This window comes from Trachypithecus francoisi, unplaced genomic scaffold, assembly GCF_009764315.1.
Source record: "Trachypithecus francoisi isolate TF-2019V2 unplaced genomic scaffold, Tfra_2.0 Lachesis_group0, whole genome shotgun sequence".
NCBI classification, from domain to species: Eukaryota; Metazoa; Chordata; class Mammalia; order Primates; family Cercopithecidae; genus Trachypithecus; species Trachypithecus francoisi.
The window spans coordinates 17,707,156-17,721,773 of record NW_022681453.1 but is presented as its reverse complement, the minus strand read 5'-3'; the positions used below and the strand labels follow the sequence as shown (position 1 = coordinate 17,721,773).

Below are 14,618 nucleotides of genomic sequence, written 5' to 3'. Positions count from 1 at the left end.
GAAACCATCTTGTCGCTGATAGCTCAGGAGAAGTACATGGAAGAATGGTCCCCGCCAGGCGCGGTGGCTCATGCCTATAATCCCAACAGTTTGGGAGGCCGAGGCGGGCAGATCACCTGAGGTCAGTTTGAGACCAGCCTGGCCAACATGGTGAAACCTGTCTCTACTAAAAATACAAAATCAGTCTGGTGTTGTGGTGCACGCCTGTAATCCCAGCTATTCAGGAGGCTGAAGCAGGAGAATCGCTTGAACCTGGGAGGCGGAGCTTGCAGTGAGCCGAGATCCCGCCAATGCCCTCCAGCCTGGATCACAGAGCAAAAAAAAAAAAAAAAAAAAAAGACAGTCCTTTCCCACAAGGGTGGCGCCCCATAACATCTCTTGTTAAGTGCCCCACATCTCCCCTCTGGTCTTCCACACAATCCTGGTCTCTGTTCCCCACATGGTGGGCCCCCAGGAGGCCTCTGGGCACCAGCCTCTGAAGGTGTTGCTACTAAGTGCAAACTAGTTCCACCACAAGCAAAGAGCCCAGTGTCTTGCCCCCTCTCGCTGCGAACCAGTCGGTAATAGGGGGATGGGATGGGACGGTTCAGACCGGCTCACCTCTCTCCAAGCCGCACCATGCGCATCCACCCACAGGCCGCTGAGAAAAAGGCGCCAAGACGCCAAGAGAAGGTACAGGAGCCAGGCTTCCAAAGGCCGGAAGAGTCGGATGGGTGGAGGGCCTGGGCTAGGCCACGCCTCTCTCGCGGCCCCGCCCCCACGGCCCGACCCCGCCCGCCCAGCCCGGCGCCCTCTGGTCGGCTGAGCACTAAGCGCCAGTGTGCAGCGGCTGCTGGGGCGGCAGGTGAGGCGGCTGGGGCATTGCTGTCCGTGCGTCCGCGAGCGTCAGGTGCTCAGACCCGAGGGCCGGGAAGGGATTTGGGTTTCACAGGAACCTGGGACGGGGGTCCACTATCTTGGGGCTGTCGGGACCGCCGCTTAAAGTTGGCCCAGTCCAGACCTCGAGTCGGGCCCCCAACCGGGCCCGGGCCCAGGCCCAGCCCCAGGCCCGTAGGGATCCCCTAGGGTCCCAGTTCGCCTCGATGGAGCTCCTCCCTCCGCTGCCTCAGTCCTTCTTACTGCTGCTGCTGTTGCCTGCCAAGCCCGCGGCGGCCAAGGAATGGCAGTGCCCGCGCACCCCCTACGCGACCTCTCGAGACTTTAACGTGAAGTACATGGTGCCCAGCTTCTCCGCCGGAGGCCTGGTGCAGGCCATGGTGACCTACGAGGGCGACAGAAATGAGAGTGCTGTGTTTGTAGCCATACGCAATCGCCTGCACGTGCTTGGGCCTGACCTGAAGTCTGTCCAGAGCCTGGCCACGGGCCCTGCTGGGGATCCTGGCTGCCAGACGTGTGCAGCCTGTGGCCCAGGGCCCCACGGCCCTCCCGGTGACACAGACACAAAGGTGCTGGTGCTGGAGCCCGCGCTGCCTGCGCTGGTCAGTTGTGGCTCCAGCCTGCAGGGCCGCTGCTTCCTGCATGACCTAGAGCCCCAAGGGACAGCCGTGCATCTGGCAGCGCCAGCCTGCCTCTTCTCAGCCCACCATAACCGTCCCGATGACTGCCCCGACTGTGTGGCCAGCCCATTGGGCACCCGTGTGACTGTGGTTGAGCAAGGCCAGGCCTCCTATTTCTATGTGGCATCTTCACTGGACGCAGCCGTGGCTGCCAGCTTCAGCCCACACTCAGTGTCTATCAGGCGTCTCAAGGCCGATGCCTCGGGATTTGCACCGGGCTTTGCGGCGTTGTCAGTGCTGCCGAAGCATCTTGTCTCCTACGGTATTGAATACGTGCACAGCTTCCACACAGGAGCCTTCGTCTACTTCCTGACTGTACAGCCGGCCAGCGTGACAGATGCTCCTGGTGCCCTGCACACACGCCTGGCACGGCTTAGCGCCACTGAGCCAGAGTTGGGTGACTATCGGGAGCTGGTCCTCCACTGCAGATTTGCTCCGAAACGCAGGCGCCGGGGGGCCCCAGAGGGCGGACAGCCCTACCCTGTGCTGCGGGTGGCCCACTCTGCTCCAGTGGGTGCTCAACTTGCCACTGAGCTGAGTATTGCTGAGGGCCAGGAAGTGCTATTTGGGGTCTTTGTGGCTGGCAAGGATAGTGGCCCTGGCGTGGGCCCCAACTCTGTCGTCTGTGCCTTCCCCATTGACCTGCTGAACACATTAATTGATGAAGGTGTGGAGCGCTGTTGTGAATCCCCAGTCCATCCAGGCCTCCGGCGAGGCCTCGACTTCTTCCAGTCACCCAGTTTTTGCCCCAACCCGGTGAGCTGAAAGAAGGGGCCCTTACTTGTGAGCTGCATGCACATGGCTGAACACAGGCTGCTTCCCTTCCATCACTGAGGGGATCTGGGAGGGGGAGGGCAGGCAGAAAGAAGCATTCTCTCTCACCCAGTTCCTAAGTGCTGGGGTGGTGTGAGAAAGCAGCCAGACAAAGGCTACACTGGAGGCTGGGCTCCCAGCCAGGCTGGCCCTTGTGACTACCTCATTTTGCTCTTTCCCCTACCTGCCCATCATGGCCTCTGGTTTTTTAGTTTACCTGGCTATGTGAGGATGGGGTTACATAACTGTGTCTCTTAGCATAGCTCCTGAATGCTGGGTAGAATGATGGGCATTCCCTCCTACTTGTCCACCATCCATATCCTCAGGGACACACGCAGAAAAATAGCGCCCCCCTCGCCCACCACCACCACCACCACCACACACAAATACACAGGGAGATGCTCACAGATTTACAGACTCACAGCTGCTTGCCAACAGTTTAACTTTCCCTTGTTTTGCTCTGCTTTCCAAAGGGGGTGGGACAGGAGTTGTCAGAGAATCTCCCCTTCCTCCACACCCACCCCCATCCTTCTGCCAGCCACCACGTTCCAGGGAGCCTCCTGGGCCTTGGAAGTTGGCAGCTTGTTAGGGAGCCTGCATGTCCTGGGCTTCACTAACCTGTTTGACATGGTTGGGGGTGATTGGGGGGAGTACCCAGCACTCATGGGATGGCAGCTTGGTTCTAGAAGGTTCCAGGAGCCTCACTCTAGTCTTGTGCAAGCTACTATAAACATCTGGGGAAGGCCTAGGAAGCGCTGATTGGAATTGGTCCATCTCAGACTTTTTTTTTTTTTTAAACCATATTTGGAGCCCTGCCCCAGGCAGGAAGTCTCAAAGCCCGTGCTGAACTGGGGGCTCCTTCCAACAGACTCTGTCTAGGCTCTCTCCAGCCATCATGTAGGCAACAGCAGTAAAATTGGACCAAGGAATGGGACCCACAGCTACTGCTCTCATATTCTCTAGCCATCATCCTGTGGCCCTGGGCCTGCTGTGACATTCTCGACAGACTCCTTTCCACTCCTATTGATGCCTCAGAGATGGGAGGAGAACTTACACCCAATGTGAGGTTGGGGGTCTTTAGCCTCCCTCCCTCTGCTGAGTACATCTGGGTTGAGAGGCCTTAGGGTTGGGGACTCCTTGTCTGGGCCTGGGCAGGCCTGCCTGGCCCCTTCTCCTTCCCAGTGGGGAGTCAGAACCTCTCCCCAGCTTGGCTAGTGGTCAGTGGGTCAGAAGACACCCAGCACGGCTGGGCAGTGCCAGGCTCCAGAAGGACTAATCTTGGTCCCTGCCCACAGGCTGGCCAGGCCCCCAGGAGGTGTGTGAATCACCCTGTACAGTGTTTGCCTAGCAACTGTGGGCATGCAGCCACTGGGGCAGCACCCACATAGTGGTTGGCCTCAGGAGGCCTGAGGGACTCAGAGCTGGTGCCTGTCCTCCATGGGACATTGGACACTTACGTGTTTTCAGGAGCCTGGAGCCCCTACCTAAGCCTGGGAACCTAGAGCTAAGGTCCTGGGGCCTAGGGACAAGCAGGCTAGGGTGTGGGCCTGGCTAAGGTAGGGTTCTATTACCCGTCAGAGCCCCACCTGTCCCTGAGTCATGCTGGAAACACCTGGCAGGCTTCCGGCTCGGGCCAAGCCAAGCCGATTTCCTGCCTCAAGTGAGTACAAAATCCCAGTCCCCGCCACCCAAGCTGTAGGCGCAGGGTGTATGGGGTTTCAAGGCTCAGCTCCACATCTACTTTTGCCTCCAGGGCTGCTAATCAGTGCTGAGGTCTCAGGACTGGGTTAAGTCTCTGTGGTCTGATGGAGACTTCAGAGGCTCCTGCTTCAAGGAGTGCCCTCAGGGCTGGTGAGGGAGAGTCCTGAGCACCTAGGGCTGGCTACTGAGCCCCGTCTGCACCTCACACTCAGGTCCAACACCGTGAGTTCATACCCTGGTGTCCTGGTTTCCCAGAGCTTCCACAGTCCTGCCCTGGAGCATGACTGCAGCCCCCAAAACACCCCCTTGCTAAGAGCCGGGGAGAGGTTAGTACCCCTTAGCTTCCAGAACTTAGTTCTGGCACCCAGGCTGTAGGGGTTTGGTTTATCCCTTTTGTACCCTGAAGCGGGGTATAGGAAGCAGCCAAGGGTACAGGAAGACCTTTGGAGTCTAGGGAGAAGGACCGTGTTCCCAACCTTGTGCTGGCCAATTAATGCAAGTGGGGAAACCGAAGCCCAGAGGAGACAGGATTTGCTGAAGTGCACACAGAGAAGCAGAGAAGAGCCAGCAGGGGGCAGGAGAAGACTCTTGTGGAGCTGAGACTTCCAACTTGGCTCCCCTCTTGAGCGTTTATGATGCCTTGGACAAGAGACCAAACCTCTTGAGCCTGTTTCCTCATCTGTAAGATGTATGGGTGGGCCAGCCACGGTGGCTCATGCCTGTAATCCCAGCACTCTGGGAGGCCAAAGTGGGCAGATCACGAGGTCAGGAGTTCGAGACCAGCCTGGCCAACATCGTGAAACCCCATCTCTACTAAAAATACAAAAAATTAGCCAGGGGTGGTGGCGAGCACCTGTAATCCCAGCTACTCCGGAGGCTGAGGCAGGAGAATCACTTGAACCCGGGAGGTGGAGGTTGCAGTGAGCCAAGATCATGCCACTGCACTCTAACCCTGGCAACAATGTGAGACACTGTCTCAAAAAAAAAAAAAAAGATGTACGGGGTGGTTGTGAGGATGGAATGGGGGTAACTCACCATCAGGATGGACATGGCAGGGTGGAGCAGGGAGAATGGGGAGTGGGCCTTCCAGTCTGGGCCTTCTGCCTGCCCTTGCTACACTGAGAGCCCTGTGGGGGCAATGCGAGATGGTAACCGGCAGGCCCGGGGCCTTCTCCAGTCAGGCCAGGTGAGGGGTGAGAGTGTTGGGCTGCTGTGGCCACTGACAAAGGCCCCAGAGGGTAGGGGCACAGGGCTGAACCCTGACTCGTTCCCTTCCCTGACTTTTCCCAGCCTGGCCTGGGGGCCCCCAGCCCCAACACCAGCTGCCGCCACTTCCCTTTGCTGGTCAGTAGCAGCTTCTCACGTGTGGACCTATTCAACGGGCTGTTGGGAACAGTAGAGGTCACTGCATTGTATGTGACACGCCTTGACAACGTCACAGTGGCGCACATGGGCACAGCGGATGGGCGTATCCTGCAGGTGGGTCCTCATCCCCACAGCGCCCTGGCCCTGGGTCTTTGTCTCCATCCCCATTTTGCTCACATCTGACCTGTCCTAGGTGGAGCTGGCCAGGTCACTCAACTACTTGCTGTATGTGTCCAACTTCTCACTGGGTGACAGTGGGCAGCCCGTGCAGCGGGATGTCAGTCGCCTTGGGGACCACCTACTCTTCGCCTCTGGAGACCAGGTGAGGTGGGCAGGGGCAGGGCCTGGGACCAGGGTTGTGGGATCACAGACTGTCCATCCAATCCAGGGAGGCATTGACATACAGGAGGGTCTATAGGGCCCAATCTCCCCCTCCAGGTGCCCCTAGTCACCTGTCTTCTACCCCCAGGTTTTCCAGGTGCCTATCCGAGGCCCTGGCTGCCACCACTTCCTCACGTGTGGGCGTTGCCTAAGGGCACAGCGTTTCATGGGCTGTGGCTGGTGTGGGAACATGTGTGGCCGGCAGAAGGAGTGTCCTGGCTCCTGGCAACAGGACCACTGTCCGCCTAAGCTTACTGAGGTATGGCTTCCCTGGCAGGGCACAGGTAAGAGTGGGACAGGCTGGGCCTGGGGTGGTGGTCAGCAAGTCTTGATCACAATCTTTCTCAGGTCTGGGAGTGTCCTTCATATCTACAAGGAGGGCATTCTTGTCAGAGGGGATGACACATGCAAAGACTTGGAGGCAGGAAAGTGCTTGAATGAGGACTAGCAAGTGACTCCAAATGGCTGGAGCATGGGGCAGGCAAGGGGTATGGCAGGAGCCTTTGGGGAAGCAGGTGGGGCTGAGAGAGCCCAACCCCACATGAGGACTCAGGCTGTTTTCCCCATTTCAGTTCCACCCCCACAGTGGACCTTTAAGGGGCAGTACAAGGCTGACCCTGTGTGGCTCCAACTTCTACCTGCACCCTTCTGGTCTGGTGCCTGAGGGAACCCATCAGATCACTGTGGGCCAAAGTCCCTGCCGGCCACTGCCCAAGAACAGCTCAAAACTCAGGTACAGTCTGGTCCCTCCCCTCCCTTTCCCTGAAGGGAGCAACCAAGCAGCCCCTTCCCCATGAGACCCTGTTCTCTGCTTATCAGAGGCAAGGGGGGATGGGGGAAGCTGCAGTGGTTCTGACTGTTTTGTGTCTCAGGAGATGTCTCTGTCCCTTTTTGAGCTTTCATGTGCCCTTCCTGTCTGTTCACTCATGGACCAGCCAAGGTTAATCTCTGCCCCGCCAGAACCTTCCTTCTCTGGAGGGAGGCATGGGTGGAGAAACGCCATTCTCTGGCTCAGAGGAGCCCTGTGGCTTGTGGCAGGCATGCAGCTAGGCCTGTGTAATTCCTGGCTGACCTCAGGGGTTCCCCTGGTGCCCCAGACCAGTGCCCCGGAAAGACTTTGTAGAGGAGTTTGAGTGTGAACTGGAGCCCTTGGGCACCCAAGCAGTGGGGCCTACCAACGTCAGCCTCACCGTGACTAACATGCCACCAGGCAAGCACTTCCGGATAGACGGCACCTCCATGCTCAGAGGCTTCTTTTTCATGGTGAGGTCACCTTGCCCTGTCTGTGCCCTTGGCCAGTGCGTGGTACAGGAAGGGAGGGGCTTGGAGTGGACGACCTGTTCCACCTAAGCCACCTCTATGTCCTTTTAGGAGCCAGTGCTGATAGCAGTGCAACCCCTCTTTGGCCCACGGGCAGGAGGCACCTGTCTCACTCTTGAAGGCCAGAGTCTGTCTGTAGGCACCAGCCGGGCTGTGCTGGTCAATGGGACTGAGTGTCTGCTAGCACGGTAAGTACCACCAGGCAGGCATGGAAGGCCACAGGGTTCTATCCAGGTGGAGACCTGGACTCTCTCAGGGTGGAGGGAAGAGTGCTCGTTACATGGTCAGTGTGGTGTGGAGAACAGGTCCAGGAAGAAAAGACTACTGCCCTCTTCAGCCCAGAGGCAAGAGAGCCCATCACAGAGTCGAGTGGCTCCAGCCAAGGCTGTGGGGAACTTGTTCCCTCCTTACCCTCTTGGAATGTCTTCCTGGGACCACCTTATCTTCAGACAGACCATGGAGTGGGGCAGATGGGAGAGATAACAGACGAACTGGGAGAGGGCAACAGGCCCCTGGAGGAAGTGGGCCCGGCCATCACAAAGAGGGTAACCCTGAGCCCAATCTCTTGTTCCTGCAGGGTCAGTGAGGGGCAGCTTTTATGTGCCACACCCCCTGGGGCCATGGTGGCCGGTGTCCCCCTTAGCCTGCAGGTGGGGGGTGCCCAGGTACCTGGTTCCTGGACCTTCCACTACAGAGAAGACCCTGTCGTGCTAAGCATCAGCCCCAACTGTGGCTACATGTAAGCTCCACCTCTTTGCCCACTCTGGCCTCTGGGGAATGAGAGAGTCAGCCTTGGAGAACACCCAAAGCCTACCACTCTGCCCTCTTCCACAGCAACTCCCACATCACCATCTATGGCCAGCATCTAACTTCAGCATGGCACTTAGTGCTGTCATTCCATGATGGGCTTAGGGCAGTGGAGAGCAGGGTGAGTGAGTGCTGGCCAGGAGGGAAGAAGGCTGGATGAGTTCCCTGAGCTGCAGCCCAACCTTGTGCTGGGCTGAGGAGAGGAGCAATCACAGGTGGGGTTCCTGGCTAATCACCTATTTGTCCCAGCAGTGTGAGAGGCAGCTTCCAGAGCAGCAGTTGTGCCGCCTGCCTGAATATGTGGTCCGGGACCCCCAGGGATGGGTGGCAGGAAATCTGAGTGCCTGGGGGGATGGAGCTGCTGGCTTTACACTGCCTGGCTTTCGCTTCCTAACCCCACCCCATCCACCCAGTGCCAACCTAATTCCACTGAAGCCTGAGGAGCATGCCATTAAGTTTGAGGTAAGTGTAAGGGATAGGGGCAGGGAAAGTTGGGGATCTGAAAGTAGGGGCCAGCCTACTGGCTGGTCCTCATGACCCTTTCTGCAGTATATTGGGCTGGGCGCTGTGACTGACTGCGTGGGTGTCAACGTGACTGTGGGTGGTGAGAGCTGCCAGCACGAGTTCCGGGGGGACATGGTTGTCTGCCCCCTGCCCCCATCCCTGCAGCTTGGCAAGGATGGTGCCCCACTGCAGGTAGGCAGCCCAGCCTGGACCTCCCTGGGAAACACGGGCAGAGGGCCTGCAGACTGGGCCTAAGTTGCCACCTGTTCCCAGGTCTGCGTGGATGGTGAATGTCGCATCCTGGGTAGAGTGGTGTGGCCAGGGCCAGATGGGGTCCCACAGAGCACACTCCTTGGTATCCTGCTGCCTTTGCTGCTGCTTGTGGCCGCATTGGCCACTGCACTGGTCTTCAGCTACTGGTGGCAGAGGAAGCAGCTAGGTGAGTTCTCTGCTCCTACCTTTATTCAGCCCCTTACCCCCAACCAATGGCATCTTCAAGTCCCTACATCCTCTCTCTGCCCAGGATTTAGGGATCTAAGTCCTCCCCAGAGGGGTTGGCCCCTAGGAGCTTGGAAAGCCAGGCCACCAGGGATTTTCTTTCCACAGTTCTTCCTCCCAACCTGGATGACCTGGCATCCCTGGACCAGACTGCTGGAGCCACACCCCTGCCTATTCTCTACTCGGGCTCTGACTACAGAAGTGGCCTTGGTGAGATAGTGGAGGCACGAGAAGCTAAAGCCACCCCCTCTCCCTACAAGCTCCTCACTCCCTCTCCCCACAGCACGCCCTGCCACTGATGGTCTGGATTCCACCACTTGTGTCCATGGAGCATACTTCTCCAATAGTGAAGATGAATCCTGTGTTCCACTGCTGCGGAAAGAGTCCATCCAGCTAAGGGACCTGGACTCTGCGCTCTTGGCTGAGGTCAAGGATGTGCTGATTCCCCATGAGCGGGTGGTCACCCACAGTGACCGAGTCATTGGCAAAGGTGTGGGGGCCAGGTGGGGCTGGGGCAGAGATGGAGTCTCAAGATGACATAGGCTAGACCAGGCGCGGTGGCTCACGCCTGTAATCCCAGCACTTTGGGAGGCCGAGGCAGGCAGATCACGAGGTCAGGAGATCGAGACCGTCCTGGCTAATACGGTGAAACCCCGTCTCTACTAAAAATACAAAAAAAATTAGCCGGCCGTGGTGACAGGCACCTGTAGTCCCAGCTACTTGGGAGGCTGAGGCAGGAGAATAGCATGAATCCGGGAAGCGGAGCTTGCAGTGAGCCAAGATTGCGCCACTGCACTCCAGCCTGGGTGACAGAGCGAGACTCCGTCTCAAAAAAAAAAAAAAAAAAAAATAGGCTAAAGGGACAGTTGGACCAGATTTTGCTCTAACCTTCTCACCAACCTGTGTGACCTTGGTTACACCACTTAACCTCTCTGAGCCTTCATTTGCTCATCTGTAAAATGGGGATGAGAAAAGTTCTGTCTTTAGTGAGTTCTGGTGTGGATCACTCAGGCACAGGAGGATTGTAGCCTCTGCCATCATGTGGCTGCTGTTTATTTTTGGTTTTATTTATGGTTTTGTTTTTGAGACAGGGTCTCACTCTGTTACCCAGGCTGGAGTGCAATGACACAATCATGGCTCACTGCAGCCTCGACCTCCCCAGGCTCAGGTGATCCTCCTGCCTCAGCCTCCTGAGTAGCTGGGACTACAAGCATGCACCACCATGCCTGGCTAATTTTTTGTTTGTCTTTTGTAGGGATGGGCCTCAAATCATATTGTCCAGGCTGGCCGCAAACTCTTGGACTCAAGCAATCTGCCTGCCTAACCTTCTCAAAGTGCTGGGATTACAGGCATGAGCCACCAAACCTAGCCTGTTTTATTATATTTATTTTATTTTATTTTTATTTTTATTCTAGTTTATTATTATTATTATTCTGAGACAGAATTTCACTCTTATTGCTCAGGCTGGAGTACAATGGCACGATCTCGGCTCACTGCAACCTCCTCCTCCTAGGTTCAAGCAATTCTCCTGTCTCAGCTTCCTGAGTAGCTGGGATTACAGGTGCCTGCCACAACACCTGGCTAATTTTTGGTATTTTTGGTAGAGACAGGATTTCACCATGTTGGCCAGGCTGGTCTTGAACTCCTGACCTCAGGTGATCCGCCTGCCTCAGCCTCCCAAAGTGCTGGGATTACAGGCATGAGCCACCACCCCAGACTATTTTATTTTCCTTTTTCTTTTTCTTTTTTTTTTTGAGACGGAGTCTCGCTCTTTTGCCCACACTGGAGTGCAGTGGCGCTATCTCGGCTCACTGCAAGCTCCGCCTCCCAGGTTCATGCCATTCTTCTGCCTCAACCTCCTGAGTAGCTGGGACTACAGGCACCCGCCACCACACCCGGCTAATTTTTTGTATTTTTAGTAGAGATAGGATTTCACCGTGTTAGCAGGATGGTCTCGATCTCCTGACCTCGTGATCCACCCACCTTGGCCTCCCAAAGTGCTGGGATTACAGGCGTGAGCCACCGTGCCTGGCCTATTTTATTTTTTCAAGATGGAGTCTTGCTCTGTCACCCAGGCTGGAGTGCAGTGGCGCAATCTCGGCTCACTGCAACCTCCGCCTCCCAGGTTCAAGCAATTCTCTTGCCTCACCCTCCCTAGTAGCTGGGATTACAGTTGCCCGCCACCACACCTGGCTAATTTTTGTATTTTTAGTAGAGATGGGGTTTCACCATGTTGGCCAGGCTGGTCTCAAACCCAAACCCCTGACCTCGTGATCCGCCCACCTTGGCCTCCCAAAGTGCCGGGATTATAAGCATGAGCCACCGCACCCGGCCGTTTTATTTTATTTTATTTTATTTTATTTTATTTTATTTTCATTTCATTTCATGAGATGGAGTCTCCCTCTGTTGCTCAGGCTGGAGTGCAGTGGCGTGATCTTGGATCACTGCAACCTCTGTCTCCTAGGTTCAAGCGATTCTCCTGCCTCAGCCTCCCTGAGTAGCTGGTACTACAGATGCATGCCACCACACCCAGCTAATTTTTTTTTTTTTTTTTTGTAGTTTTGTATTTTTAGTAGAGACGAGGTTTCACCATGTTGGCCAGGTTGGTCTCGAACTCCTAACCTCAGGTGATCCGCCCAACTCGACCTCCCAAAGTGCTGGGATTATAGGCGTGAGCCACCGCACCTGGCCTATCTATTTATTTATTTATTTTTGAGACAGAGCCTCGCTCTGTCATCCAGGCTGGAGTGCAGTGGTGTGATCTCGGCTCATTGCAACCTCTGCCTCCCAGATTCAAGTGATTCTCCTGCCTCAGCCTCCTGAGTAGCTGGGATTACAGACATGCGCCACCACGCCCATCTAATTTTTGTATTTTTAGTAGAGATGGAGTTTCATCATGTTGGCCAGGCTGGTCTCAAACTCCCGACCTCAGGTAATCCACCCGCCTTGGCCTCCCGAAGTGCTGGGATTACAGGCGTGAGCCATCGCACCCGGCCCTGCTTTATTTTTTTTTAGTTTTTAGTTATTATTTTGAGACAGTCTCGCTCTGTTGCCCAGGCTGGAGTGCAGTGGTGCGATCTCGGCTCACTGCAACTTCTGCCTCCTAGATTCAAGCATTTCTCCTGCCTCAGCCTCCTGAGTAGCTGGGATTACAGGGGCCTGCCACTGCCACCACACCTGTCTAATTTTTGTAGTTTTAGTAGAGACAGGGTTTCACCATGTTGGCCAGACTGGTCTTGAACCCCTAACCTCAGCTGATCCTCCCGCCCCAGTCTCCCAAAGTGTTAACATTATAGGCATAAGCCTTTTTAAAAAAAAAAAAAATTTTTTTTGAGACGGAGTCTTGCTCTATCGCCCGGGCTGGAGTGCAGTGGCCGGATCTCAGCTCACTGCAAGCTCCGCCTCCCGGGTTCACGCCATTCTCCTGCCTCAGCCTCCCGAGTAGCTGGGACTACAGGCGCCCACCACCTCGGCCGGCTAGTTTTTTGTATTTTTTAGTAGAGACAGGGTTTCACCATGTTAGCCAGGATGGTCTCGATCTCCTGACCTCGTGATCCGCCCGTCTCTACCTCCCAAAGTGCTGGAATTACAGGCTTGAGCCACCGCGCCCGGCAAAAAAATTTTTTTTAAAGACAACATCTCACTATATTACCCAGGCTTGCTTTGAACTCCTGGGCTTACGCGATTCTCCTGCCTCAGCCTCCTTAGTAACTGGGATTATAGGCGCGCTGCGCTTTGCTTCTGCTGCTTTTTTTTTTTTTTTTGGGACGGAGTCTCGCCCTGTGTCTCAGTCTGGAGTGCAGTGACACGATCTTGGCTCACTGCAACCTCCACCTCCCTGGTTCAAGCTGTTCTGCTGCCTCAGGCTCCCAAGCAGCTGGGACTAGAGATGGGGTTTCACCATATTGGCCAGGCTGGTCTCAAACTCCTGACCTCGTGATCCACCCACCTTGGCCTCCCAAAGTACTGGGATTATAGGCGTGAGCCACCACGCCCAGCCCTGCTGCTTTTTAATTTTTTTTATTTTTTATTTATTTTTATTTTTATTTTTATTTTTGAGACGGAGTCTCGCTCTTTCGCCCAGGCTGGAGTGCAGTGGCTGGATCTCAATTCACTGCAAGCTCCGTCTCCCAGGTTTACGCCATTCTCCTGCCTCAGCCTCCCGAGTAGCTGGGACTACAGGCGCCCGCCACCTCGCCTGGCTAGCTTTTTGTATTTTTTAGTAGAGACGGGGTTTCACCATGTTAGCCAGGATGGTCTCGATCTCCTGACCTCGTGATCCGCCCGTCTCGGCCTCCCAAAGTGCTGGGATTACAGGCTTGAGCCACCGCGCCCGGCCACTGCTGCTTTTTTAAAATGTCAGATTGGGCCGGGTATGGTGGCTTACGCCTGTAATCCCAACCCTCACCTTTGGGAGGCCAAGGTGGGTGAATCACAAAGTCAGGAGTTTGAGACCAGCCTGGCCAACATGGTGACACCCAGTCTGTACTAAAAATACAAAAAATTAGCTGGGCGTAGTGGTGGGTACCTGTAATCCCAGCTACTCAGGAGGCTGAGGCAGGAGAATCACTTGAACCTGGGAGGCAGAGGTTGCAATGAGTTGAGATCACGCTACTGCACTCCAGTCTGGGCAACAGAGTAAGACTCAATCTCAAAAAATAAATAAATAAAAATTAAAAATAAAATGTGAGATTGGCCCGTTTAGTGTTCTGAGGTCTGGTTGCCAATGAGAATGTGTGGTGTGAGCCTTGGGCCCTGGAGCCCCTCTCATCGACTCATTATCCACTTCCCACCAGGCCACTTTGGAGTTGTCTACCATGGAGAATACATAGACCAGGCCCAGAATCGAATCCAATGTGCCATCAAGTCACTAAGTCGTAAGTGGAGCAGAAGATGGGAGGGCAGAGGGAGGGGCCTCAGGCTGGGAGGATTCTTTTTCTCTGTGTTCCCACCTTACTGAGTGACCCTGAGCAGGAGACCTTTATTTCTCATTTCCCCATCTGAGCCTTGTAAAGGGAGGCCCTGCCCTGTGCCTGACTTGTGCTGCTCTGTAGGCATCACAGAGATGCAGCAGGTGGAGGCCTTCCTTCGAGAGGGGCTGCTCATGCGTGGCCTGAACCACCCGAATGTGCTGGCTCTCATTGGTATCATGTTGCCACCCAAGGGCCTGCCCCATGTGCTGCTGCCCTATATGTGCCACGGTGACCTGCTCCAGTTCATCCGCTCACCTCAGCGGGTCAGTGCTCAGCTGGCTCTGGGTTGGGGGCTGGGCAGCAGCTGGAGAAGGAGCTGCTGTGCCCTTGCCCACCAACCCACCTGTGCCCCCAGAACCCCACCGTGAAGGACCTCATCAGCTTTGGCCTGCAGGTAGCCCACGGCATGGAGTACCTGGCAGAGCAGAAGTTTGTGCACAGGGACCTGGCTGCGCGAAACTGCATGTGAGAGTCCAGAGTAGCTGGGGTGAAGCAAAGGCACAGGGCATGAGGGTGTGCGGTGCTTAAGGCCACCTCAGGGAAGGGCCCACTCCAGCCTTGTCCTCCCCTCTCTGCACCTTACTGTTTTTGTCTGCCCAGTACAGACTTGGACTGGACACTGTGGCTTTGAAATTCTGTGGGCAGGCCGGGCGCGGTGGCTCAAGTCTGTAATCCCAGCACTTTGGGAGGCCGAGACGGG

The 14,618-nt window shown here is 55.8% G+C and overlaps 1 protein-coding gene across 3 annotated transcripts in view; it reads left to right on the top strand.

Annotated features, from left to right (window-relative positions):
- Nucleotides 1-303: 303 nt before the first annotated feature.
- MST1R (macrophage stimulating 1 receptor) overlaps nucleotides 304-14,618 on the top strand; it is a 19,051-nt gene continuing 4,736 nt past the window's right edge. The window contains exons 1-17 of one of the 3 annotated variants that reach the window (XM_033207842.1): nucleotides 720-2,312; nucleotides 5,361-5,549; nucleotides 5,629-5,757; nucleotides 5,905-6,075; nucleotides 6,389-6,549; nucleotides 6,914-7,079; nucleotides 7,188-7,324; nucleotides 7,714-7,875; nucleotides 7,971-8,064; nucleotides 8,196-8,405; nucleotides 8,493-8,639; nucleotides 8,721-8,886; nucleotides 9,054-9,155; nucleotides 9,229-9,435; nucleotides 13,742-13,822; nucleotides 14,000-14,181; nucleotides 14,274-14,383. In XM_033207842.1, the coding sequence (XP_033063733.1) occupies nucleotides 1,083-2,312; nucleotides 5,361-5,549; nucleotides 5,629-5,757; nucleotides 5,905-6,075; nucleotides 6,389-6,549; nucleotides 6,914-7,079; nucleotides 7,188-7,324; nucleotides 7,714-7,875; nucleotides 7,971-8,064; nucleotides 8,196-8,405; nucleotides 8,493-8,639; nucleotides 8,721-8,886; nucleotides 9,054-9,155; nucleotides 9,229-9,435; nucleotides 13,742-13,822; nucleotides 14,000-14,181; nucleotides 14,274-14,383 (3,644 nt within the window). In that variant the 5' untranslated portion in view covers nucleotides 720-1,082. Of the gene's footprint in view, nucleotides 2,313-5,360; nucleotides 5,550-5,628; nucleotides 5,758-5,904; nucleotides 6,076-6,388; nucleotides 6,550-6,913; nucleotides 7,080-7,187; nucleotides 7,325-7,713; nucleotides 7,876-7,970; nucleotides 8,065-8,192; nucleotides 8,406-8,492; nucleotides 8,640-8,720; nucleotides 8,887-9,053; nucleotides 9,156-9,228; nucleotides 9,436-13,741; nucleotides 13,823-13,999; nucleotides 14,182-14,273; nucleotides 14,384-14,618 lie in introns of all 3 variants that reach the window. The other 2 variants (XM_033207838.1, XR_004436235.1) reach the window with 2 other exon arrangements.